General features: G+C 42.6%; 1 protein-coding gene across 9 annotated transcripts in view; it reads right to left on the bottom strand.

The window, feature by feature from the left end:
• Positions 1 to 2,011: 2,011 nt before the first annotated feature.
• Positions 2,012 to 24,917, bottom strand: part of EPM2A (EPM2A glucan phosphatase, laforin) — an 85,721-nt gene continuing 62,815 nt past the window's right edge. For 6 of the 9 annotated variants that reach the window (XM_070602728.1, XM_070602724.1, XM_070602726.1 and 3 more), the window contains exons 3-4: positions 11,433 to 11,674; positions 2,012 to 4,225 (exon numbers count right to left, since the gene is read on the bottom strand). In XM_070602728.1, coding sequence (XP_070458829.1) covers positions 3,948 to 4,225; positions 11,433 to 11,674 — 520 coding nt within the window. In that variant the 3' untranslated portion in view covers positions 2,012 to 3,947. Of the gene's footprint in view, positions 4,226 to 5,313; positions 6,038 to 11,432; positions 11,675 to 17,107; positions 17,218 to 24,917 lie in introns of those variants that run through there. The other 3 variants (XM_070602730.1, XM_070602725.1, XM_070602732.1) reach the window with 3 other exon arrangements.

Raw genomic sequence — 24,917 nt, 5'->3', positions numbered from 1 at the left:
ATACATTTTTGCCCTTATGAAGTTTACATTATAGTGACAGGATGCAGACAATAAAACAAATAAGAAAATTATGTAATATATTGGCCACTAACAAGTTCCATGAGAGAAATGAAGCCGAGAGTGAGGATAGGGAGGGCTGGGGTTGGGTATGGCAATTTGCAATAGGGTGGTCCAGAAAGGCATCATTGCAGGAGGTGTGGGACTGAGCCACGTGTTTCCCTGGGAAAGGAGCACTCCAGACAGAGGGAACAGAAGGGTAAGTGGCCTGGAGGAGGGGCCAGTCTGGAAGGCTCAAAGAGCAGGAAGGCCAGTGTGGCTGGAGCAGAGTGAGGCGGGAGGCAGCAGGAGATGAGGTCAGACACTTAACAGGCCCTTGAAGGGCTGCGGCTTTTGCCCTGAGTGACGTGGCAAATTGCTGGAGGCGCTGAGCACAGGAGTGACATGATCTGACACACGGTTTTGTAGGATCCCCTGGCCTGTGTGAGAGGAGATTTAACAGTGGTAGGGGCTGCGGGGAGAGACAGGGAGAGAAACGGGGGGACCAAGTAGGAAGCTGTTTCTGAAATCCAGTCCAGAGATCACATTGGCTCTGACCAGGGTTGTTCAGTGCGGGAGGTAAAACCTAGTTGGTCTATAGGTATTTTCGGGAGAGGTGACTCTATCACAGGCGAATGACAGATTTCCTGAGGGACTGAATGTGATGTCGGGAGTAGCGGTTTAGGGAAGGAAAGAATGAAGTCGTTGTTCCTCCTCCCTTTACTATTATTGTTCTAACGAGAGGTAGCTTCATCAATCCTCTCCTCTTCATTCTTAGTCCCATCTTCTATGAGATTTTCTTCTTTTCCCAGCAGATAATAAGCCACTGCACATCCCACCCCGTTATTTGGTCAGCATGTTATGTCTCTGGTTTTCTTTCCTACTGAAGTCTAGTCCCAAGGAGAAGTAAGGGAATACTTAGCATGACCGTCTCTCCTGGGAACGTAACCTTGACTCTACCCTCTGTTTCTATCATCATGTCTTCCTTCTCAGGCCCCGCAACAGCATCTTTATAAAAGGAAACACCTGCTTTCTCTTCTTTTTTGAAAATTCGCTATTGTTTGCATTTTCTCATTGTAGCTATTTTTCTTCCACTTACTCCAATTTCCATTAATCCTCCCATCAATTCTTCCCACTATTAATGCTGTCTGTTCTCATTCCCATGGATTCTGCTACAACTCCTCAACAACGTAATAAATCTCCTATCTTCCTAGCTTATCCCTTTCCTCTGGTCCTCAGTTAAAACTCTCTGTCACAGGAAGAGTCATTTGATGTCTCTGGGTCTTGGTTTGCTCCTCTGTAGAATAAAGGAATTAAACTAGATGATCACTAAAGATATTTTCAGTTTTAACTTTTCATCAAACTGACTCTCTGTTTAGTTACTCAGCGTTCTTTCACGTGTGGCGAGTTCTCATTTCGTATCTAACTCATCTTCCAATCTTCCCTTTCATTTCTTCCTTACAGTTTCCAAAATCCTAACCACATTTTTTCACCATGATTTCTTAGGTCAAGCCAAGCAGTTTTCACCCACACCTTAACGTTCGTCAAAAGAGCGTGTGTGTTGTTGGGTTTTTTGTTTGTTTGTTTAACAATGGCACACAAAATAACTGAGGGACAATGTTTCAAGTCTAAAAGAAAGCAACCTTATTTGGATATTTCTTTACCATTACTGTGATCTTATGATATTATTTGAGAAATACATGACTGGAAAGTTTTGTTAATGCCGGTGACAAGCTAGTGACACAGTATCTGCTTTGATTTTTTCTGACATACTTCTGAGGTTTTTCATCTTCACTTCTTTGTGGTGCCCTCATTTTCATACTGTAACTGCCAATTCTGGTCAGCTAATGAGAAAGAGTGACAAGAAAAAAGAACTTAGCTTAGCTGACTGCCTCTCTTACAAATAAAGAAACTCAGTTTGTTCTTCTGGATTTAAGATGAAATTAATAACGTTTTTAAAAACTGCACACAGAGGTCATTTTTAAAGCTTTTATTTAGCAAAAGTTCCAGGTGATTTTGAAATACACTGGACATGCCATTCATTGAGGATGAGAGAGGTTATTCCAGAACATTCTTTAATAGCCCAAAACTGATTTTATCTATCAGAGCAAAAAGGGAAAAATCCACCCAAAAAGGTCTTTCCACAGTGGAAATTACATAGCTGGACTTCTTAGGCATTAAGGAAATTCACACACTCACAAATGGATATAATTAGTTAGAAATATTCTGTTTTTAAAATTAAATTTTACCCAACACATTATGACTATGGATGGGTTACTTTAATATAATAGCTATTTTTAGCAAAGGAGTTGGACTTCACATTATTCAATCCTGGCTTATAAATTTAACTTTGTAAAACTGCAGAAGAAACATGTCCTGTCCAGCCATCTCGGCCCAAATCCATGCCATCTACCCCGAGGCCCAGGTATAAGGCATCTCTCCCTCCTCTGAGCTCCACTGGAACTTATCCCGTGTCCAACCTCTCTGAGCCTGAGCTTCTTCATCTATACATGGAGATAATGAAACCTCCCCCAGAGGGTGCTGTGAAGATTAAATCGGATCAGAATGTGAAGTACCTAGCACATAGAGGCACAAGATAAAAGTCACGTCTCCTCCTATCCTAGTATCATTTGCGGTTCAAGCCTGCTTTATAGTTCACTGAACCCAGGGCTGTCTCTAGGCTCTCAGCTTTTGGAAGGCACAGGCTCGTTCATCTTGATGCTTCCTGTAGAACCCAGGGTAGGGAATTGCATATTCTGGAGGTGCAGTGACTGTGTATTGTATTCAGTCCTGGGCTGAGCCAGGATGGCTCATAAGCCGCGGAACAATGACCTATGGCTCTGGGCTCTTTGGGCTGTTGTGTTAATACAGCTCCTCCCATGAGCTATGGCTCAGGCCACTTTGGCCTCGATACAGCCCACCGTGTTTTAAATTAGGTTGTACAAAATATAATTACTTTCCTAAATTCTTTGGCAACTGATCAGAACAGTGTTCCATTTCTCACTGTAGAAACTGCTGCAGAAATATCGACTTGACTCTGAGAGAGGGAACGGAATCCACTACAATACGCTGGAAAAACAACAAGTTGTGTTGGAAAAGTACTGAGTCAAATAAACATGGATTATAAACTCCAGCTCGTCCTTCCAGACCTTGGGCAAGCTCTCTATGCTTACTGAGCATCAATTAAAACAAATAGATAATAACTCTACTTTGGGTGTCACACAGGGTCATTGGGTAGATCAGGAAGGTGACGCCTTGGGACAGATTTTAACTGTGGAGCAGGTTGCAAAAACAAAGTCCAGAAAGCCACTGCTTTTCGGTCGTGTTAAGCTCTTACTTTGTCATAATCCAGACTCCCCTTCTTATTCCATTCTTTGGCAACTGACTGAGAGTTGAATGGCAACTCTCATTTTATAGTTTCATTTCAGTTCAGCAGAAAAGCCGTGCATGTGTGTGTTTGCACAGGCACACCCACAAGTGATGAAGTCTACATAACTCCCCATCTTTTCTTCTACAAGCCACGTTACAATGCAACAAGAAAGTGCAGTTGTGAATTCACAGCACCACAAACGCAGTGCCTGTAAAGCAGAGTGCTGGTCTGCCTGTGGGCAGCAGGAACCGCACGCATCACCTTTCTGTCTGACGCTAGAACAACACTGCACGGCCCAGCCGCTTGTGGCCTTTTCTCATGTGTCAGTCACAGCTTCCTTTGTAAGAGAGTTCAAAGAAGATACAGCCCAACCAAAGCGTAACAGAAAGTCAGCCCCAGACGAAAGGTGGCAGGTTGGGGGAGATGTCGGCAGCCAATCTTTTCAGTTCAGGGAGAATCTTTGTTTCTAGGTCACTTTACTAACATCACCCTAGGCTTACTAAGCAAGGAAACTGGGAGGGAAGGGGGGCCGATGGGCCACCTACACGCTACATAGGGAAGAACGAACCTTCCCAAATTTCTGAAAAAAATCTTCTTCTGCCCGGGCCAAGGCGTCTTCATCAATGTACACTACGGGCCTTTTGGCCATGAGGAAGTACTGCACCTTCCGCAGGTTCCAGCCCATCACGTACTGGAGCCAGCCGCAGACGGCCGCCGTGGACCGGCCCACCCCGGCGTTGCAGTGCACGTACACGGTGTGTCCGTTCTCGAGCAGCGCGTGCAGGAGGCACACCGCCTGGGGCAGCATCTGTACTCGGCCTGCGATGGAGAAAGCACAGCACACACAAGTGAATGATGAAACCCCAACATCGCCGCTCACAATGACTCCTCCGGCGCCCCGTGAAACCACAGTGCCACCCTGGGAGAGGCAGGGACATCAGAGCTTGCTTTGTGTCTTTGTTTTGAAGGAAAAGGTGAGACAGTATCAAAACCTGCTAATAATAAAGTGGAAAGTGCACTCCAGAGGCAGTGGGTCAGCTCGGAACTTTTCAGTTGACTTTCCTGCTCCTTTGAGTGGCATCTGCATCAGTGCAAATCTCCCTTCAAAGAAAAACTGACTATCGCCGGTCATCAGAAGAACGGATTTTTACATCTATCAAAATGGTTTGTACAGACTGCACAGAGGGTTAGAGGATTTCAAAGAGAACATGACAGGTCCTGTCACCTGAATTTCCTTTAATCCAAAAAAATCTTCCAGGTAAATGTAAAAATACAGAATTCGTTCATATTGGTTAAAGGAGTCAATCTTATTCACCCAGCATATGCTTGCTGTCATTTGTCCAGTGGAAAGGCTAACCTATTAAATGATACATGTGCGATAACTGACTACTCATTTATTCCCTCATGATCTGGTGAGTATGAAAACGGATTCAGTTTCTCCTTTCCTGGGCAATTATGATTACTGTCACCACTGCCTCGTGACCACTACTTCGACTGTTGGATGATTCGAATGTCTTCTCCTCCCACTGAGAGGGCAGGCAGTGCTCTGTTGAGACCTGTTGCACTCGGCCCCTCTCTCCCATCTTATGGGGCAGAGACCCCCTAAAGTCATCAAACTCTGGGATGCCTGGAGTCTCCTCTGCCCGCAGATTCTCAGAGCAAAGATATTTAGTGGATGTTTTCAGGGGTGGAGGATGGTCAGTGTAAATTACTTTAAAAGGGGATGCAGGACAGAAAGTGTCAGAGCCCTGCATTAAAACTACGTGCGCATGACTTGAGCTTCTCAGCTACTCTGCGTCCTCAACCACGTAGGGACACAATGGCCCTGGAAGGACCCTGTCCAGCCTTCCCACTGCCATCCCATGGGAGGACTGGAGAGGCAGCCAAAGAGGGCAGTCCGAACTTACCCGAGTGGCTCTCAGGGAGAATTCTAGGAAGCAGGATAACATTCTAATTTTGCGGCTGGTGCTCTGTTAATCTGTCTGACTAAGGATCGGAAGCCACAGGCCCTGCGCAGCAGTAGAGACATTTGAACCGGCATGCCTTCGGGCAGGGCACACCTTGCTGTTCCTCCGGCTCCATCTCTCCCTCGTGCCTGTTGCCATACATTCGTGTCCTGGCCCGATCTCTGAGGGCATTTGAACTGGAGACGCACGCACCAGCTCCTAGGTGTCGCTTGATTTCTCTTGAGTCCAAACTGAGCCACAGAAGTTTAACTGATTTATATCTGCACGCTTGGTTTCAGGGACTCCGAGGCTGGAGCTAGGTGGGCCGGCCATAGAGTCAGTTGCCCAAGGCAGCCTCCTAGAGGCAGGAAAACATCACTAGAAATGCAACAAGGTGTAGAACGTCGTGTGTACCAGAGGGACACCTTACAGTTGGTCCACCATTTGAACTGGAGATCAGAGGAGGCCAAACCTCCAATGTTTGAGGGACCCTGCTGGTCAGGCCAAAGCCTGCTGAGCACAGAGCAGTGTGGGCTTCTGTTCCACCAAGGGTGTCAGAGGTTTGCTCTGAGTAACAGCAGCTGGGAAGGGAACTCTCAGCGATGGATCCTGGAAGCTTGGGTTCGTCCTGCTCCTGCCACAGCTGGCAGCACTTGACAGGTTCCTGTTACAGCTGCCTCCCCAGCTACCATGTAAATTGCCAGGAAATAAACAGAAATATTTTTAATGTGGGTTTTCATCAAATGCCCAATATAAGACTAGCCATGGTGGCCACACGCAAGAGGACCTGCTGGGGTCAGAGTCCCAGCCCCGGCTGCTCAGCTTTTGCAGCATCAGTGCAGCTGGCCTGCCTGAGCCAGGGCTTCCATGGACCCGGCAGGATCCCTTCCTCCCACCTGTTCTCTGGCCAGGGGTTCCCCAAGAGGGGTCTGCCTCAGATAGCCCAAATGATGCAATGTCCCCCACTTTCCTCTTGATCTGTAAAAGATTCTTCAAGAGGCACGCACACAATTCAGAAGCTGAAAAGGGACAAGTGTTAGTTTGAGGTTCTATGATCTCAGACACTTCATCCTGGAAGGTGAATGTCAGCTCCACCGGGACGTTCCGGAAAGCTCCCAGCTTAAACACAGGGTCACCCACCGGTGGTCTTCTCCTGGAATCACTCAGCCACCCCTCTTAAGAACTGTCACAGAAATACTGAAATAAGCTAACGGAGAAATAAATAATAAAAAGGGGCACCAGAGATGCCCACCCATCTCAGCCTGGCCTCAGCCGGAGCCCTATTCATTTTGACCTCCAGGGACTGCAAATCACACTGCCCTGATGCCGGCGAACATGTACCTGTTCTGAACACTGAGCATGCAACGGCTCGTTTACAAGCCCCTCCGATCAACTACGAGGTTGGACTACTACCATCCTCAGTTTACATCTGAGGGAGCTGAGGCACAGAGATTGGGCCAAGGTTATTCCCCAATGGCCACTCAAACCCAGCCAGCTGGACTGCAACGCCTCTGACGTTAACACTGTACTACCGTTCTTCCCTGACCGGCCAGGTCAGGGGGCGTTGCTGCCCCAATGCTCTCAATCTGAACTCTCGGTCAGTCTCTGCACCCCACTCACCTGTCATGTTGTGGCTCTCAACACTGCGTTAGAGTAACACACCCCGGGGGCTTACACCTCTGCCCCTACCACAGAGTGGTTCTCTGCCCAACAGGCCCATGTTCCTCTGCCTGAAACCCACTCCAGGGAAGCTGAACTAATACATAACCCACCACGGAACAAAAAGAGGGTCCTTAGCATCTGGGCTTATGTAACAGCCAGTGTCAGCCAGAGCCCCTAAGTTTTATGTTTCACATTTTAGGCTCCACATAGAATTTAATTTGATAAAAAAGTTTCCATTCTTAAAAATGACACCTCAAGGCAAGACAGAAATCCAGGATTTTTATGTAAAACATTCCAAATTTAAATTTGGCAACAAAGTTGAAAATGTTAAACCCTGTGCAGGGCCAACAAAACATTCCTCCATCTGTGCTGCTTCCTTTGGAGTTTAAAACAGGCCTCGGCTCTCAGTGGATGGTCAATAAACATTCGTTAAGTGCATGAATAAAAACAAAATAAAACAAAACCAGATAATATTGATTTGATCTGAGACACTACTAGACCCCTCTAATCCAATATCTGGTCCACCCTCCTCCAGGCTAACCCAACTCTGGAACGATTAAAAGCTTCCTGAAAGCAGGCACTGAGCAAGCACAGGCGGCGAGAAGAAGGAGGAAAGTCTGGGGGGCAGCTGGAGACACGAGGGCCTGAAATAAGGAGGAAGAGGAGAAAAGGCCCTGAAGACACACTTTACCTAAGGCTGATCCTGGAAGACATCATTCCTGGTACAACTTTCAGCCTTTCACACACACACACCCCTTTCCTTTCTCACTCCAAAGGCAGATTTATGGCTGAATAGATCATTCTTTTATTCAAGCATATGTTCTTTTCCACCTTTGCAACATAACGTAGATTAGGTCCATGTTACCTGTAATATCCTTTGGTAGAAATGTAAGGACTCGAGACTAATAATATAGTCCCAACTTTGTGAATTTCAAAGCACTTTTGTATCAATCATCTTATTCTATTGTTATAATCCTGTACGGTAGAAATTATTTTCCCAGTTTTCCAAATGCAGGAACCAGCCTGCAGCACATCACACAGCTACATGGGGTGACGAGGCTCAAACCAAGATGCTGTGGCTCCAAGGTCAGTGTCGCTGCGTCACAGCAGAGCTGAATTGAGTCAGAGAAGGGAACTTGGACCGTGACAATGAAGGGGTAGCTGAGGACTTGGGCAGCACACTGACTCATTTGACGCAAGGGCAGACCATTTGTTATCGACCACACTGCACTGACGAGGTCAAAACACAATCTGAGTCCTTTCTATGGGAAGGAAAACTGAATTTTAATGAATAGAGTTGTTTTTTCCAGATGAGTGCCAGATTTGGGTGCTTTTCGTTTCTCAAGTGAAAGGTACAAACAAAATTTTTTTAAAAAAAGAAAGAAAGAAACCTAAACAACCCCTCTGCATGTGACAAAATGTACAAGACTAAGCACAATTGCTAGCACAATCGATTGTAACAGGTCCGTGACAACCCGTGGTGACAGTCAGGCCTAACAAACTGTCTTCTTCCTCAGACTTTATCTGACAGCATTATGCTGCAGCTCAAAACACTTCCAGATGGATTTTTCTTTAGAGCTCCAAAAACATTCAGCTGAATTAATCTATATGTTCATTGTGCTAATACTGTGAGCCCCATAGATTGATCTCTTGGTCAGAAGTTCCCCTGTGACCAGGAACGGTGGTTAACCCGTTGATTGCTCCCTCAGGCAATGCTGCGCCATGGAACCCCTTTATTCAGCCTTAGGGTCTGGCCTTTTCCAAGTGGGAGCCATTTGTTTTGCTGAACTGCCTCCATGTGGAAGATGCTTCACGGTTATGACTGGGACCTGGTGACTCTTTGACCCCAAAGGAGGTTTTAACACAACGACAGCAGGTCTCTGGGGACAGAATTTTCCCTCAGGCTTCTGCATACCCCCAAAATCATCAAGCAAATTACCTATTAGTCAGCAGGGCATTGGGGTAATCAGTGCATGGGCTGGAATGGGACGTGGGCCACAGTTACTTCAACTTCTCTGAGCCTTGTCTCCTGAAATACTCTGGTGGGATAACAGTGCTATAAAACCAGAATCCAAGAAGCGAAAACCAAAATGTTCTCTGGAAGCTACAGGCACACTGTCCTCACAACCTGCTCTGTTTTGAAACCAGAGAAACAAGCTGGATGGGGCAAATAGGACCTAGATTCCACCAGTTCTCTTCTGTGCAAATAAAGGGTTTTTTCTGCCTTCCTTGAAAAAAGACAGAGCTCTTCTAGCGAAATCAAGCTTATTCGGGTCAATGTTACCAAAAGGAGTACCCAAACCATCCCTGCCTACGGGAACAAAAATTATACCTCCTCCCCAGGGATAGCTCAGCTCAGACACAGACCCACAAAGGGGTCCAGCCTGGCCAGGAGGACCGCCTGAGATTCACAAAGAGCCAAGGTGGCCGAGGGAGGCCAGGCTCCCTGTGATCCTCCAGGTCTTCTGTCCCCACCACATCTTGGACTATTGACCCCGGGAGACAAGCTGCCTCCCCGGCAAGTCGTGACTGTGGGTGACTGCAGCGCTCAGGAATACGAGGGGCTGAAAGCGCGGCGGCCTGTGGATCGGGCACGAAGCGCCCGCGGGAGCGTGCCGAGCTCCGGATCGTGCTGTCCGGGGCCACGCTGTGAGTCGGAATGCCTATGCTGAAATCCAGGCAGCCTCCCTATCGCGTGACCTCGGCCAGGCTACTTAACTTTGTACCTCAGCCTCTTCCTCTGCAAAATGGCCATAACTACAACATCTGCCCGAGACTTGTCGCGAGAGTTAAAGGAGTTAATGCAGGAAACTCCTTGGAAGAGTGTCTGATACCTACTGCTCTTTTGGGGAAAGAGGGCTGCTGCTAGCAACCACCCCTCTCTAGGGACCACTGCCCTGCTTTCCCCCAGAACAGTTCACCAAATTCCCTCAGCCTGGGCCGTTTCCATAGCTCTCTGCTGCCCCCTGCTGCCTCTGGTTGATACTACCGGTGTAGTTGTGTTTTCTTGGCTTCAGATACCTCCCTTTTTCTACAAGAACCTTATTCTAGAACCAGGCTGAAGCACAGATCGTTCCTCTAAAATGTCATGCCCTGGTGCCTTGGCCCATGCTGCTTCTTCGACCTGGCACGGCCTCCCTCCCTCCACCTCGACCGTCCTGCCCCCTCACATGCCCTGGCACCCCTGCAGCCTCCGTTTCCCCCGCCACAGAGAGCTCCCCAGCACATAACCCTCCTGGAGCACGACTCTTTCCTCTCGCACATTCTCTGGACTGTTACTAGTTTTCAACCTGTCCTACTGCGTCTTACCATTAGATCAAAAATGTGCCATATTTGTCTCTGTTTCCCCGCAGCACCCATGTCACCCCGCCATTCCCTTCTCAAAGACATGCTCAGCCGGTCCTTCCGGCGATAAATGAAGCCTTGTTCTGGCCTGCCGCCCCAGGCTGCATTCTCTCTCTCACCATCTCATTTATCTATTGCGGGAACCTCCTAACTGGGTCCCCAGATCCACTCTGGGTCCACCTCCAATCCAGTCTCTACACTGCAGTCAAAGTGCCCTTTCAGAGAGAAAAAATGGTGATCTTGGCATCCCCCAGCCTCCCGCCCTTCCCACTGCTTCTCACCGCTCTGGGATAGAGTCTCAAGTCCTTATTGCGGCCCAAATCCCTCAGGACCTCTTCCCTCATTCTCTGACCTGCAGCCACACTGCCTTCTCTCTGTTCCCACAACACCGAGCTCTCCTGCAGCGGGGATGTTTCTCAAGCTGCTCCCTCTGCCACTGGAGCCTCTTTCCCACCTCCCCCCGCCCCCCCTCCCCCCCCACCTCCCCCACCTCCCCCCCTCCCCCCCCACCTCCCCTCTTCAGATTTCAGCTTAAACATCACTTCCCAAAAACCACTTTCCTGACTCCCCTGTGAGGTCCAATTTGTCTGTGCGTGCTCTCAGAGCCATCTCTATGTATCTTTCTAACAAAAAAACTCATCACAGTTTTAAATTTCCATTTGTAGTCATTTGATTAATGCTTGTCTTCCCCATGGGACCATAAGCTTCACGAGGACAGGAGTTGTACCTGCATTTCTTCACTGTCATGTTCCCAGCCACCAGCCTAATGCCACACACATGGTAGATGCACAGTAAATGTTCAATGAATAAACAAATCAAAGGACCCATGCTAAACAGACTCTTAGCCGAGGTGTCAAAAGATATATACTAAGTATGTTAAACCTAAAACCTTGTATTTATTCCATTTTTATCATCCATATGTAGGTCATTCAATATAGATAGGAAGGTAGGTAGGTAAGTAGGCAGATAGATACATAGACACAATAGATAGATAGACAGGCAGGCAGGCAGACAGCAAGGGCTCCTCTGAAACGCATTCAACAAGGAGCCAGAAAGATCCTTGTGACACTTACCTTCAGTGCTCATATCTGGGGTCGGCATCCAGATGTAGGCCAAGCCTTCTTCCTTATATAACTTAATCATCGTGTCTGGGGTCATGGGTTCTGGGTAGCGGTTACAGCCTGAGGAATTCTGCACAATATCCCATTCGGTCTGGAAGTTCATCACAGCTGTAATCCCCAGTTCATGCTTCAGTTTGATGGTTACGTGCTCCACCTGGCGAGGGCAGCTACCCAGCCAGATATTTGGTAGAATCCTAAGGAGAACATATGGAGTCAACTATTACTATTGTTAGGATTTGAGGTCTAAGGACCTGCAGAAAAGATGTGGTATTAAAATGCAATTAACCTTTAAATCTGGCAGGAAAAAGCTGTATTGAAATATGAGAATCAATATTATTATTGAAAGAAAAAAATACGGGTTTTGTTTTTGGGGAAACAAATAATCCAATTAACTAGAATACTAGTAAATAGGCATTAGCAAACCAAATCTAGCAAGACAGTAAAATAAGTCCACCAAGTTAGACTTATTCCATGAATGTATACGTGGTGCAACATTAGGAAACCCATCAATATATTTCAAATACTAACAAATCAAAGGTGAAGTTCCTATGATTATAGCAATAAATTCTGGAAAACATTTGCTAAAATAAAATGGCCATTCCTGTTTAAACATCTAGATAAAAATTTCAAATAGTATGAGACCTTTAAACATGCTGAATACCAGAAGCTAACAGACCACAATCTTTTAAATAAAATCAAAGATTATTCCATTAGCACCCAACATTGTTCTGTATGTCTCCCTAACACTGTAAGATAAAAAGAAGACATATGGCTATCTGTAAACAAGAGTAAACCATATCACCATTTTGTCAAGTATGACAATATTTACGCATGCGAAGGCTGGGTCCACCCTCAATACCCATGCTGCCAGTTCAGGGGCCAAGTCCTGAGAACCACTTCCCTACGAGATTCAACTACCAACGCTATGCAGAGGATTAAAAGCATTAGGATATCTGGATGAGGGAAAATATACAAAAATCAAACAGCTTTTCTCTCTACCACAAATAGCCAGGTAGAAATGGAGGAGGAAGAGGAAATCTCATTCAAAAGGAGTAACAAAATAATAAAACATCTCGAAATACATTTAACCAGAAAGAACTATGAAATTTTATTATGAAATTTTATTAGAGGGTGTTAAGAAAAAACAACAAATAGAGAAACATACCACATTATTTAATTGGAAGACTTAAAATCATGAAGTGTAAATATCATAAAAATATAAATATTTTCCAAATTAATATATAAATTTAATGCAAATTATTATAATCTATTATATGTGGTATTTACGGTCCTGTTCTAATAATTTCACATGTGTACATCCTTTCCAGAATTAATGGGTAGATATTTTATTTCAAACTTCACTTGAATTCTGTCACCTAGCACTTTACTAGGTTCCTTATCGGGCATCCAGACAACAGCGAGCAGAAGAGGATGGCAGGCATCGCTGATGCCCACCAGGACTCCCAGGTAGCCCCTTGCAAGCAGGGAGGACTAAACTTTCTCCCCACCTCGAAGTTAGCCACGGCCATATGACTTGCGTTTGTCAATAAAATAGGAGCTGAAGTGCCATGTGTCACTTCCAGAGGGACAAATTTAACACCCACTGCATGGTCCCCACGCTCGCTCTCTCCCTGCTGCAGTGATCAGGAAAGCAGGTGTGAACGCTGAGCTTCTGGAAGATGAGGTAACCCGGAATGTGTGGCTACCTCAGCGAGGACAGCTGCCCTGGAGAGCTACGGGCCTGTGTGTTAAGGCAATTTTGGCATTATTTGTTAGCATAGCATATCCTGGCTTGTTCTGACCGATACAATGGCTAAATAATTAATTGCTTAAAGTCTCTAATGTGCAGGAAAGAAATTGAGCAGAGGGTCCACTCCTTTAGTCCATCATCTCATTCAGCCTGGTCTTCAAATGTATTTAAACTAACTGGAGCTTCAGGAAACTCAAAACAAGGCAAAGACAAACAAGTCCACAGTCAGCACCTAAACATATCTATATCCCACCTAGTTGGGGTTTTTTTTGGTAAGGAAAATTCACCCTGAGCTAACATCCATCGCCAATCTTCCTCTTTTTCTTGCTTGAGGAAGATCAGGCCTGAGCTACCATCGGTGCCAGTCTTCCTCTATTTTGTATGTGGGATGCCACCACAGCATGGCTGATGAGGGGAGTAGGTCCACAGCTGGGGTCCAAACCCGCAGACCCAAGGCTAAGCCAAAGGCAGAACATGCGGGACTTTAACCACTCGGCCATGGGGGCTGGCCCCCTAACCAAGTTTCTAATGAGAACAAGCCCTTGAAATACATACCCACGCATTCTCACACACATAAAAACAGTTTCTGAATCAGATATTTCCAACTTTTTGATAACATACTGAATTCTTCCTCTAGAAATGCTAGAAGTTAGAGTCCATGTTTAAGAATTTCTTAAGCAAGATGTTCTGAACCTAGGAGACAGACAACTAAAGACAAATTCTGAAAACAAGCACTGTATTGAGGGATAGAGAATTCAAGATATAAACTAAATTGTACTGAACCATTATATGGGGTGTGGAGACAAACACTGAGCCTGTTGGAAACACACAAATCAATGGATTCTGCTTAATCAGACAGTTAAAGTGCCCCTTATATGCATCTTATTTCAGTTTGTTTTCTCTAAAAGTAGGCAATATATTTCTAGTTCCAGGATACACTGAAAGTAACAAGATGTATCATCTACTTTGTAAAGGGCAATTAAACTTTTACTTATCCATCCAAAAAAAATGATTGGACACCATTAAAAATCAATTTTTACTCAGCTCATCTTAGTTTTAATCTTCTTTTGGTGTCAATGATACGTTAATTGCAAAAATCAGGATTTTTTTTTAAGGTAATAAAGAAGCTTGTTGAAATATGGGATTTCGGAAATGAAAAATCTTCTGTAAAGGTAGGTTTAATGCAAGATATACCAAACTTCAAAGATACAACAATGAAATAAAAAATATAGCTCACAACATATTGTAAATTACATTGTAAAACTTCCAGAGAGAACAGCTCACTATCGATCATGAGTTATATCAGATTTCTGGCAGCTCCATTAAAGAATATTTGAAAAGTCAAAGAGAAACCTTGTACCAAGTGGGTATTGACCCTCAGTCAACCCAGAACAGAAGTTCCCAAACCTGCCTTTGCACTAAAGTCACATGAGATGCTTTTATAAAAATTTCTATTACCAGGATCTATTCCAGAGATATTCATAAAGTGGCTCTGGAGTGAAAGCTATGATTCTGTGGATTGTTTTTGTCTTTAGAAATTAACAAGATTATATACATATATATTACATATGCAGCCAGATCCCACAACCACTAGCCTGGAAGATTCCAATAAACATATAGAAGAAGCCTAGTATATAGATCTCAATACCTTTTAACAGCATTAAAAAATATGGAGATGAGAAGACGTAGACTTGCTCAACTCTAGACAGGTACACATAAAGTTAAGTCCTTACTTTTCTCCAAAAATAGTTTCAAGACTGCAAATGATTCCTAGACAGAGAGTGAGGAATGGAAACTATCTATTATGAGAATGTGTGTCCATGCATTTAATGCGTAGCATCTTCTAAAAAGTCAAAACTCAATCTACTTCTGACTCATGACAAATATTTAATATAGTCATATCCATTAAAGTGTGCTTTTGTAGACAATGATTTTATTAACTCAAGCTTTGACTATGATTCAACAAGATTGGATTTCAATAAAATTCATCCTAGTAATATTACAAGTTAGCTAAAGACCAGGGGAAAGAAATGGATGGCTGACATTCTGGAACCTTACTTTCTTGGACTGCAAGTCAAAATCAATCTCATTCATCTGAGTGAGTCTGGATTTGTGGTTCCAGGTAATCACATCACAACACTACACCGTTTGCTCTACCTGTCAGGCTGGGGCCTGTGGTACAATAGCTACTGAAGCGTACAAATCAGAGCCTGCCTGCTCCATCTCGGATGTCAGTCAAAGAAGCCTCACTGGCAATAATGAGTACATCAGACAGAAAGAGCATCCAAGCCCTTTGCAAAAAACACTACAGGGTATTGACAGGAGGGGGAGGTGTGGAAAAGACAAGAGACATCAGCAAACAAGACAGTTTTATAGACTCCACGTAAGTTCCATCACTAATGGCCATGAGAAATGGCAGAATAACCTTTTCCTGAAGGTGAAAATTAGCATTATGTTTTATTCCTAGAACAAAAAAATGTTAGGAAAACCACAGGAATGATGAGATCGATGTACGAACCAGGCTTTTGTTTATTTCTTATCACACCAAAAGACCGCAACTATTAAATTGCAGTGCCCTCTCCTAGCCATACAAACACAGCACCGTTTCAAAGACAGAGAAAGTGGATTTCGCTGAGAGTCTTTACAAAAGGCAGCTAAGAATTTAGGAACAAAAAAAGATTAGCACATTTCCTAAGTTGTATAATTGTGCTGCATTTACCTTATTTAATATTTTATGGGCAATTCGATGTGAAATTAAAATGTGATCTGGCTTTTAAATAATGAGTAAAGGAAAACAAAGTCTCTCAGTCCTGTAATTTATATCTCATTAGTGGGAAAGCATGAGAAACATTAAAATCAACCTCCAGCAACTCCAAGCTTCATCAGCACATATAGCTCCTTCTGCTGAAAATTTGTCCTTTAGCATCAAGCGTTAAGTTATTAACGCCAACTTCTGCCCCAAAAGGGTGCTTGTGACAGACTCCAGTTAAGGCTGAATAACTGCTTAAAGACAAATTCCAGTTTAGAGAGTGATATTAATTAACTTCATTAAAAAATAGTTTTATTATAGTTTGCTTGTGGGTCAAAGACCATAGTGTATATAGAGTACATGTTAATTTCTATAAGTGCAGTTAGCTTCTTACATCTTTTTGGATGTGTTTTGTAGTTTAGAGCCACATGAAGAAATATTCTTCTCATATATTCTTTTATTTTCTATATTAATAAAGTACCATACAATGAATTATGGAGGTCTGTTATAGGTTGAATTGTGTTTGCCCAAAATTCCCGTATTGAAGTCTTAACCCCTGGCCCCTCAGAATGTGACCTTATTCAAGGATAGGGTGTCTACAGAGGTAATCAAGTTAAAATGAAGCCATTAGGGTAGGGTCTAATCTAATATGACTGATGTCCTTATAAGAAGCGGAAATTTGGACATAAACACATAGAGAGAGAAGACAACGTGAAGATAAAGAAGATGGCCATCCGAAGGCAAGGAAGGAGGCCCTGGCACAGACCCTTCCCTCACGGCCCGGAGTGAATCAACTCTGCAGACACGTGGAGCTCAGACTTTTTGCCTCCAGAACCGTGAGACAATAAATTTCTATTGTTTAAACAACCCAGTTTGTGGTGTGTTGTTAGGGCAGTCCCAGGAAATGAACAGAAGGTCTAAACATTCAGAGGTAAACTATATACATTCAATCATCCAGACTCTTTAAATACGCATACATCAAGTGCACTTAAAGCGTTTTAATATTTTTCACCCTTCATCCTGATGTTGGAATTACACAAATATGACTTGACTTTGATTTTGGTACCCAAATTGTTCACTTATCCACAATACTACCCACCTCCTTCCTTCACCCATGTCCTTCCTCACCTGAGCACCTCCCACATGGCAGAAGAAACCATCAGGCCCCTGGCTGGACTACGGCTTCTTTCTTTCTAAAGTTCTGACATGTCTCGTTTTGATAAATAAGGTAGAGTCTTGGGCCCATTTGCCTAGCTCTCAGAGAATGGACCTCAACGGAGAATCACCTGAAATGTACAAAGGCACAATCTCTCAGACACATACCTTCTGAAGACTCTTAGTCCCAGAGGGTTTAGCCTTCTTCTTTTTACAAATTTCTTGCCCTGAAATTTGGTTTCTACGCCATATTGATAGATTATAGTGGTAAATAAGGCAACTGGCACACTTCACTTTCTTAAAGTCAATCAGAAGGTAAACACAAAGATTGAGACAAACAGCCAGGCTAGCAGCCTCAACCAGCTACCTCAATACAAATTGCAACAAAATGTTCCATTAAAATATCCTCTTGGCAATGCTACTTTTGTTTTCAATGCTGAACACTCCTTGAAAGAGTGAAATGTCATGTTTAATATTTTTTCACATAATGAACTTGAAAGGATTTGTTTAAAATTAATCACTTGCATAATGAATTAGGAACCACAGAAGATCAAGGAAGTAATAAAAAATTAAACATGTGAAATTTTTTTCTATTTGTTTTAAAGTCATTCTGTCTATTCAACAAATATGTAATGATGACGGCTTTTTGTCAGGCACTCAACAGTCAACAGTGAGCCAGACAGTTAATGTATGCCCTCATTTGAGCCTATCTTTTTTGAGGAAAGTAGGCAATAAGCAAATAAATATATAAAATGTGTAAAATTTTAAAAATTAATTTGTAATATGCTAATGAGGACACAAACAAGGAGTTAAAAAAGAGAACCACAGGGGAGCTAGAATTCAGATAAGACAATCAGGAAGGTCTTCTCTGAAAAAGTGACATTAAAACTGAGACCTCACATCTATTGGAGAGCTAATATTTGACGAAGGAGCCAAGAACATACAATGGAGAAAGGAAAGCCTCTTTAATAAATGGTGCTGGGAAAACTGGACAGCCACGTGCAAAAGAATGAAAGTAGACCATTGTCTTTCCCCACGCACAAAAATAGATTCAAAATGGACCAAAGACTTGAAGGTAAGACCTGAAACCATAAAACTTCTGGAAGAGAATATAGGCAGTACACTCTTTGACATCAGACTTAAAAGGATCTTTTGGAATACCATGTCTACTCAGACAAGGGAAACAAAAGAAAAAAATAAACAAGTAGGACTTCACCAGACTAAAGAGCTTCTGGAAGGCAAAGGAAACCAAGATCAAGATGAAAAAGTCCACCACTGGGAGAAAATATTTGCAAATCATATATCCAATAAGGGGTTAATCTCCGTAATATATAAAGAGCTCACACAAATGAATGACCAAAAAAAACAAACAATTCAATCAAAAAGTGGACAGAAGATACAAACAGACATTTTTCCAAAGAAGACATACAGATGGCCAATAGACACATGAAAAGATGCTCAACATCACTAATCATCAGGGAAATGCAAATCAAAACTATACTTAGAAATCATCTTACACCCATTAGAATGGCTATAATCACCAAGACAAAAAACAACAAATGTTGGAGAGGTTGTGGAGAAAAGGGAACCCTCATCCACTGCTGTTGGGAATGCAAACTGGTGCAGCCACTGTGGAAAACAGTATGGAGAGTTCTCAAAAAATTAAAAATAGAACTACCATATGATCCAGTTATCTCACTACTGGGTATTTAACCAAAGAACTGGAAATCAACAATTCAAAGAGACTTATGCACCCCTATGTTCATCACAGCATTATTCACAATAGCCAAGACATGGAAGCAACTCGAGTGCCCATCAACAGATGATTGGATAAAGAAGATGTGGTATATTTATACAATGGAATACTACTGAGCCGTAAAAAAAAGACAAAATCATCCCATTTGCAACCACGTGGATGAACCTTGAGGGCATCATGTCAAGCGAAATAAGCCAGACAGAGACAGACAACCACCATATGATTTCACTTTATGTGGAATATAAACAAACTTATGGACAAAGAGATAAATTAGTGATTACTGGGGGAAGGGAGCTGGAGGGTGGGCACGAGGGGTGAAGGGGCATACTTATATGGTGTATGAAAAACAATAATGTACAACTGAAATCTCACTATTTTATAAGCTATTATGACCACAATAAAAAAAATAAAAAATAAAAAGCATGTCATCTTAATATACGGAGTCAATGACAGTAACTAGTTTATATATATATTGTCAAAGAGCATAAACCTGTTGTTAAGGATGTCAAAAAAAAAAAAACCTGAGAGCTGATGTAGAAAAAGGAGGGAGACATCCAATGTTCTTATGGTGAGACAGAGTGAGGTAGACAGACTCTAGCAACTTAGAGAAACCTAGAGAGATGGAGTGAGGTGGACAGGGAAGGAGGGGTGCATGAGATAGATTGAGAAGGCCACGCTGGGTCTTACCCATGTGCTGGGAATTTATGCAATAATATGAAAGCAATGAAAAACAATGAAGGATTTTTAAGTAGAGGAGTGATATAGACTTATTTTAGAGTTTTTAAAAGGTGACTCTGTCTGTCATGAGGAAGACGGAAGACCTTTCAGAGAGTGAGAGTTGGGGATACAGTTAGTGGTGCAGAGAGAGAGAAGTGGATTAACTCAAGAGGTACTTGGATGAGTGGAACCAACAGAACTTGCACATTAACTGGATGAAAGGGTTGAGGGCAGGGGAAGATTCGAAATGACTCCAAGTTTACCACTGTGATATTATAATCTACAATCTCTTAACCAGGTCTGCCCTCAATGAAGCCTATCCCTCTAAGTTTCTTTACTATATATTTTCACAAGTTTCAGATTAACCAACATTTTATTTACTAGGCATCATGCTAATGGCAGCCATATGCCTAAAGTCTTGATGATATCAAACTCTTCAAACTTCCTTTCAGTTTTCCACTCAAATCTTTATTTCTATTATGGAAATGCTAATAATGTAGGCTGTTTGTGATGTGAGAACTTTGTACATAAGATATATTGCTCATCAATTAGGTTTAATTTATATCAAGGATATCCATTGTGGACAAAGTGGTACACAATGGAACTGATCTATTTATTTAACCAATTCACTAAAGAGATATTTTAAAATTTTATTCTTTGCACTTGAGACTTTTTATTTCAGCTCTAGAACACACATAAATTTAGAAAATAAGACAGTTGGAAAATGAAAAAAATCATGTTTTTTCTTCTTTTTTTATGCGAATTATTCACCGTTGCCAATTAGTCATTTGAGTCATTGAAATACAAGGAATTCCTGGTATGAAAAGAGATTCTATTGAGTACCTTGGGCCACAACAGGTGTTTTCATTATAATTTTCTTGACAAAAACCAATCATCTGGGATAGTCATCTGGTTATTACTCATCTAGACCAGAGCTTCTCAAATATTAACCTGCAGACAAATTGTCTAGGGATGGCATTAGGATGCAGATAGTGATTCAGTAAATCCTGATTAGAGGCTGAGATTCTGCATCTTCATGAGCTCCCCTGTAAGGCCAGTGCTGCTGGCCCTTGGAACACACTTTGAGTAGCAAGGAGTACTCTAATAATAATATTTAATCGAAATGCTATTGTTATAGTATTATACATCACAGTAGTTTAATACCATTCCTAATGCTCAGGTGGACTGAGACGTGACATAAGATCCTCTGCCAGGGTGGACAAAAAAGGACAAACGTTACTCTACTGTTGAGGCTGATATCAGAGGCCTAATGTTAACCTCGCAGAGAGGCTCACTACTTTTAAAGTGTACTAATGAGAGAGAATTTCAAAATCTCTTTAGCCCTCTTTCTTGATTTCCCAGTGAAGAATCTGCAGGAAGCCAAATGGCTGTGTTTACATAATGACCCTCCTTGGTTCTAAAACATTCCTCTTTCTCCTTATTTCCAGTGCTCATTGGCCTCTTGATAGGAATCTACAATTCCCTTTGGTGTCATATTAAAAAAAATACAGTTTGAGATTTTTTACATGTGGATGCTGAAAACTGGGGAAAATACACAATAGACTTGAAATTTACAGGACACCAAGGAATTTAAATGGTTGAGAACTCTGATGCAATTAGCAGTGTTGCAGTCAGGGGTGTCAGAAATTAGATAAGGTTCCAGAAAGACAAACAATAAACACCCCTTCTCCCTAGGAGATGTGAGCAGTTAGGAAGGAGGGACAAAAGAGACACGCATAACTAAAAATACTGGAATATTGGGACCGACAAAATCCCTAGGAAGTTTTCAGCCTGGAGTCAGGACACGGAACGTCCTTCGCAATGTCCAGAGAGAAGTCAGGATGGTCAATAGGCCTTCCTAAGGATGTGCAAATCCAAAAGGCCTCTGTTTTCTTAAGTTACTCACACATCCTGAGGATCTACAGACATGGGAAAAAAGCCCAGATATCAGTGATACTTAATCTACTTATGTTATTCCTAATTAGGAAAGATCTTAAATAAAGTCAGATGTGTATTCCAGTACAACTCACAAGAAGAATTAAGTCCCACTCACACGCAAACTAAAGCTGTCATATTTAAATTGGTAAACCTCAAATAACCCTAATCATCATGACAGTGCATTCAGTTTTACGGTGCTCTTATGGGCAGTTCATTCATTCTGGCAGGACCTTCACAAGGCAGTTTTATTTAAGGTCATCCATTCCACTGAGCACACTTAGCTTCTACTCACTGAAGTGCTTAATTGGTAAAAATTGGTCTTAAATTTCTTAAGCTAAAATTTCCTCTTCCACGTTTCATAGCTCAGGACGTTGTCCTTTCCACCTTGTGCCGCGCGAGTGCTTAGATATTTTCGAGATTTTTCCGGAAACATTCTGTATTCACAACTGGGCTTAAGTGTGTGGAAAAATGTTTGGATTTCAAACTTTTGAAACATGTCTGATATCTAACTCATCTGTCTCTTTAATATAAACCATCCAGTGCCTCCGATTAAGAGAATTCAGTCCAGCAGCCAGAGACCCAACGCCTATCATCTGGCACAAGTGATATTTCACAGGGACAGTTCAATGTACACCTTCCATCTCTGTCCCAAATCCCATCCCTGCGTGCTCGCATGTATCCTATCGATCACTTGCATTACTGCACATTCTCCCAGTTTATTCTTACTATGCTTCTGTCTCCTCCATATGCTCTGTGTCCTCTACAGACCTTTTAAGTGTGAGTGTTTCTGAGTGGTCCAAAGTCTGTTCTTTCTTCAATTTATATACTCCAAGCTATCTCCCTAATACACATTGCCATCTATAACTGCCATCTACATGCTGGTAAATTCCAAACCTACTGCCTCCAGCTCAGGTTCCCATGCTCTACTGGAATTCTCCACTCATTGTCCTATAAGTGTCAACTGAACTCACTTTCATCATCTTCCACTCTTTACTCCCTACCCACAAACCTAACTCTCCTTTATTGTTCTCAGTCTCCATTAATTGTGCCACAAGCTGCCCAGTCACCTGCACCAAGAAACTCTACTTAGTTCTTCCCGCTTCCCTTCCCTAGATTCATTAACCCAGTCATAAAAACATCCTAAATAGCTGTAGAATCTGTCCCTTGTTCTCCATTGCCACTGCTTTCCTTCCTCAACACTTCAGTGAATTCCTCCAATAGCCTCGTTAAGTGACCTCCCAGCCTGTCTCCCTTCCACACTGAAGCTAGGGTGACCTTTCTAAAACACAGATATGATCTTGAGACTCCCCTGTCTAAAGTACTTGACCACACATCACTTTCATATGATGTCTGTAAGTCTTTGGCTTGACCCTTTGAAATCTGATCCCTACGTAAGTCTCTAATCCCACATCCCCATACGCACCCCACCCTCCAGCTTCCGGAGCTATTTGTAATTCTGGAGCTCCACACACTCTCCCTTCCTGGCTGCTTGTCCTGCTCTTCTTCCTCTTGGGATGCATTTTCACTGCTCATCTGATTAAGCCTATTCGGTCTTCCTTGATCCCCCCAATCTCACTTAGCTCCTCCTTCTTTGTGTCTCTGAAGTATACAAACGATCACACACTGTACTTCAGGCTTTGGCCTCTCTCACTCTGAAATGTTGGTTTTCCTGAGCATTTCTCCTCTGTACTGCGAGCTCCCTGAGGACAAGAATGATTATCTTATTGATAACCCTATTCCCAGAACTAAGCATCGTATCCAGCATATCATTATCACTTAAAAGCAAATGGGTGATTAAAGGAGTAAATGAATGAGTGAATGAACAACCATAGAAATGCCTTTACTTACTCAGGATATTTGGTTCATTCAACTCTAGGATGGTTCATTCAGCTATCATCCGTTGAACAGCATTTCTATGACTTCTGCAAAACTGGTGAAGATATTTTCAACTGTCTTATCCCAAGGATATATGTGTTAAATTACTGGTTGAAATTAGTTCAAAAATAACAATTTTCTCTGCAGACAAATGTGACAGCTGTTTTTAGCCAGAATATAAAACTATGTAAATCAACATGTTTCATTTTTTGCCTAAACTGCCAGAAAACTTAAAGACAAATTTAGTGTTCAATAGTAGTAATTAGACCATCTCGAGTCCCTGGTAATTTCTATCCCATTTTATCTCATAGATGGTTTATTTCTATCCTAAATTCTTCTACTACACATGATTTCTTTTCTAAAGGCTTCTATTATCAATGGTTGGAATATTCGCAAGTAGATGAAGGACGATGGCAAAACCTAATCCTCCAAAATATTTATTTTTTCCACCTTGAGTCCCAGGTATTAAACAGCCACATAAAGGGTAGAGACCAGTCTCTATCTGAGCCATACAGACTTGTAGCAACCCATCCATTACTGAGGCTTTCTCTCAGTCTGGTTCTGCATCTATGCATGCCAAACCAAAGGTCCCACTCACATAAAACTGATTGAATATTATAGCCGCTGGTACAATTTATCTTCAGTAATAAAGTTCCACTCATGCTTGGAATGTGGTCATGTTTCTATTAATTATAACCCATGGTCTGCAGCCATAAGTTTCGTTTCATGCCATGTAGTATTTTAAATGTTAGCTCTTAAAGCAGGTGGACAAATTTAGCAGACAATAACAAGTGGAATACTAGAGCAGAGATTCGCAATCCTGGCTACATCCTAGAATCTCTTGGAGGTATCTTTAGAAAGACTTACTCCACATCCTCAAATAAAGCAGAATTTCTGAGGCAGTGGGTGGGGCCCAGCATCAATTTTCCCCAGCATCCCCACTGATTCTAATGCACAGTGGGGCTTGGGAAGCGCTGATTTAGAGCCTGAGAGAGAGGTCAGAGCAGGAGACAAATACTTATCATCCTTCCCTTGATAGGGGATTGTCTATCAGATTTTTACAAGTGAAAATAATTCTACCTTTCAAAAATTAAACTATATATTTATCCCATTGAAATAAAACTGGTTACACAGATCTGAAGTAAAAGGGGGAAATTAAAGATAATTACTCATTTCTCAAAGGATTTTCTGTCTCTATAAAGGATTAATTGGAGCATTTCTTCAAGTACCAGGTAGTGATTTAATTAATTTGTAGACTTATCGCAGTTATTAATTATGCTTTTGATCTTCGCAAAGTCACCGGGATCTCCCCAGACCTCACTTTTCTATTGCGTAAACTGAGAGAACCGGATTCAAGAAGCACTTTCTCAGCTCACACTATTTCACAGAGGCGTCCGGATGTTACTCAGAGGTGGAAGGGTGGCTGAGGGCACAGACCTCGGAGCCAGGCTGCCTAAATTTGAATCCCAGCTCTCCTAATTACGTTACCTTGGGCAG

The sequence above is a fragment of the Equus przewalskii genome, chromosome 32 (assembly GCF_037783145.1).
Source record: "Equus przewalskii isolate Varuska chromosome 32, EquPr2, whole genome shotgun sequence".
NCBI classification, from domain to species: domain Eukaryota; kingdom Metazoa; phylum Chordata; class Mammalia; order Perissodactyla; family Equidae; genus Equus; species Equus przewalskii.
This window is presented reverse-complemented; position numbering and strand designations above follow the sequence as displayed.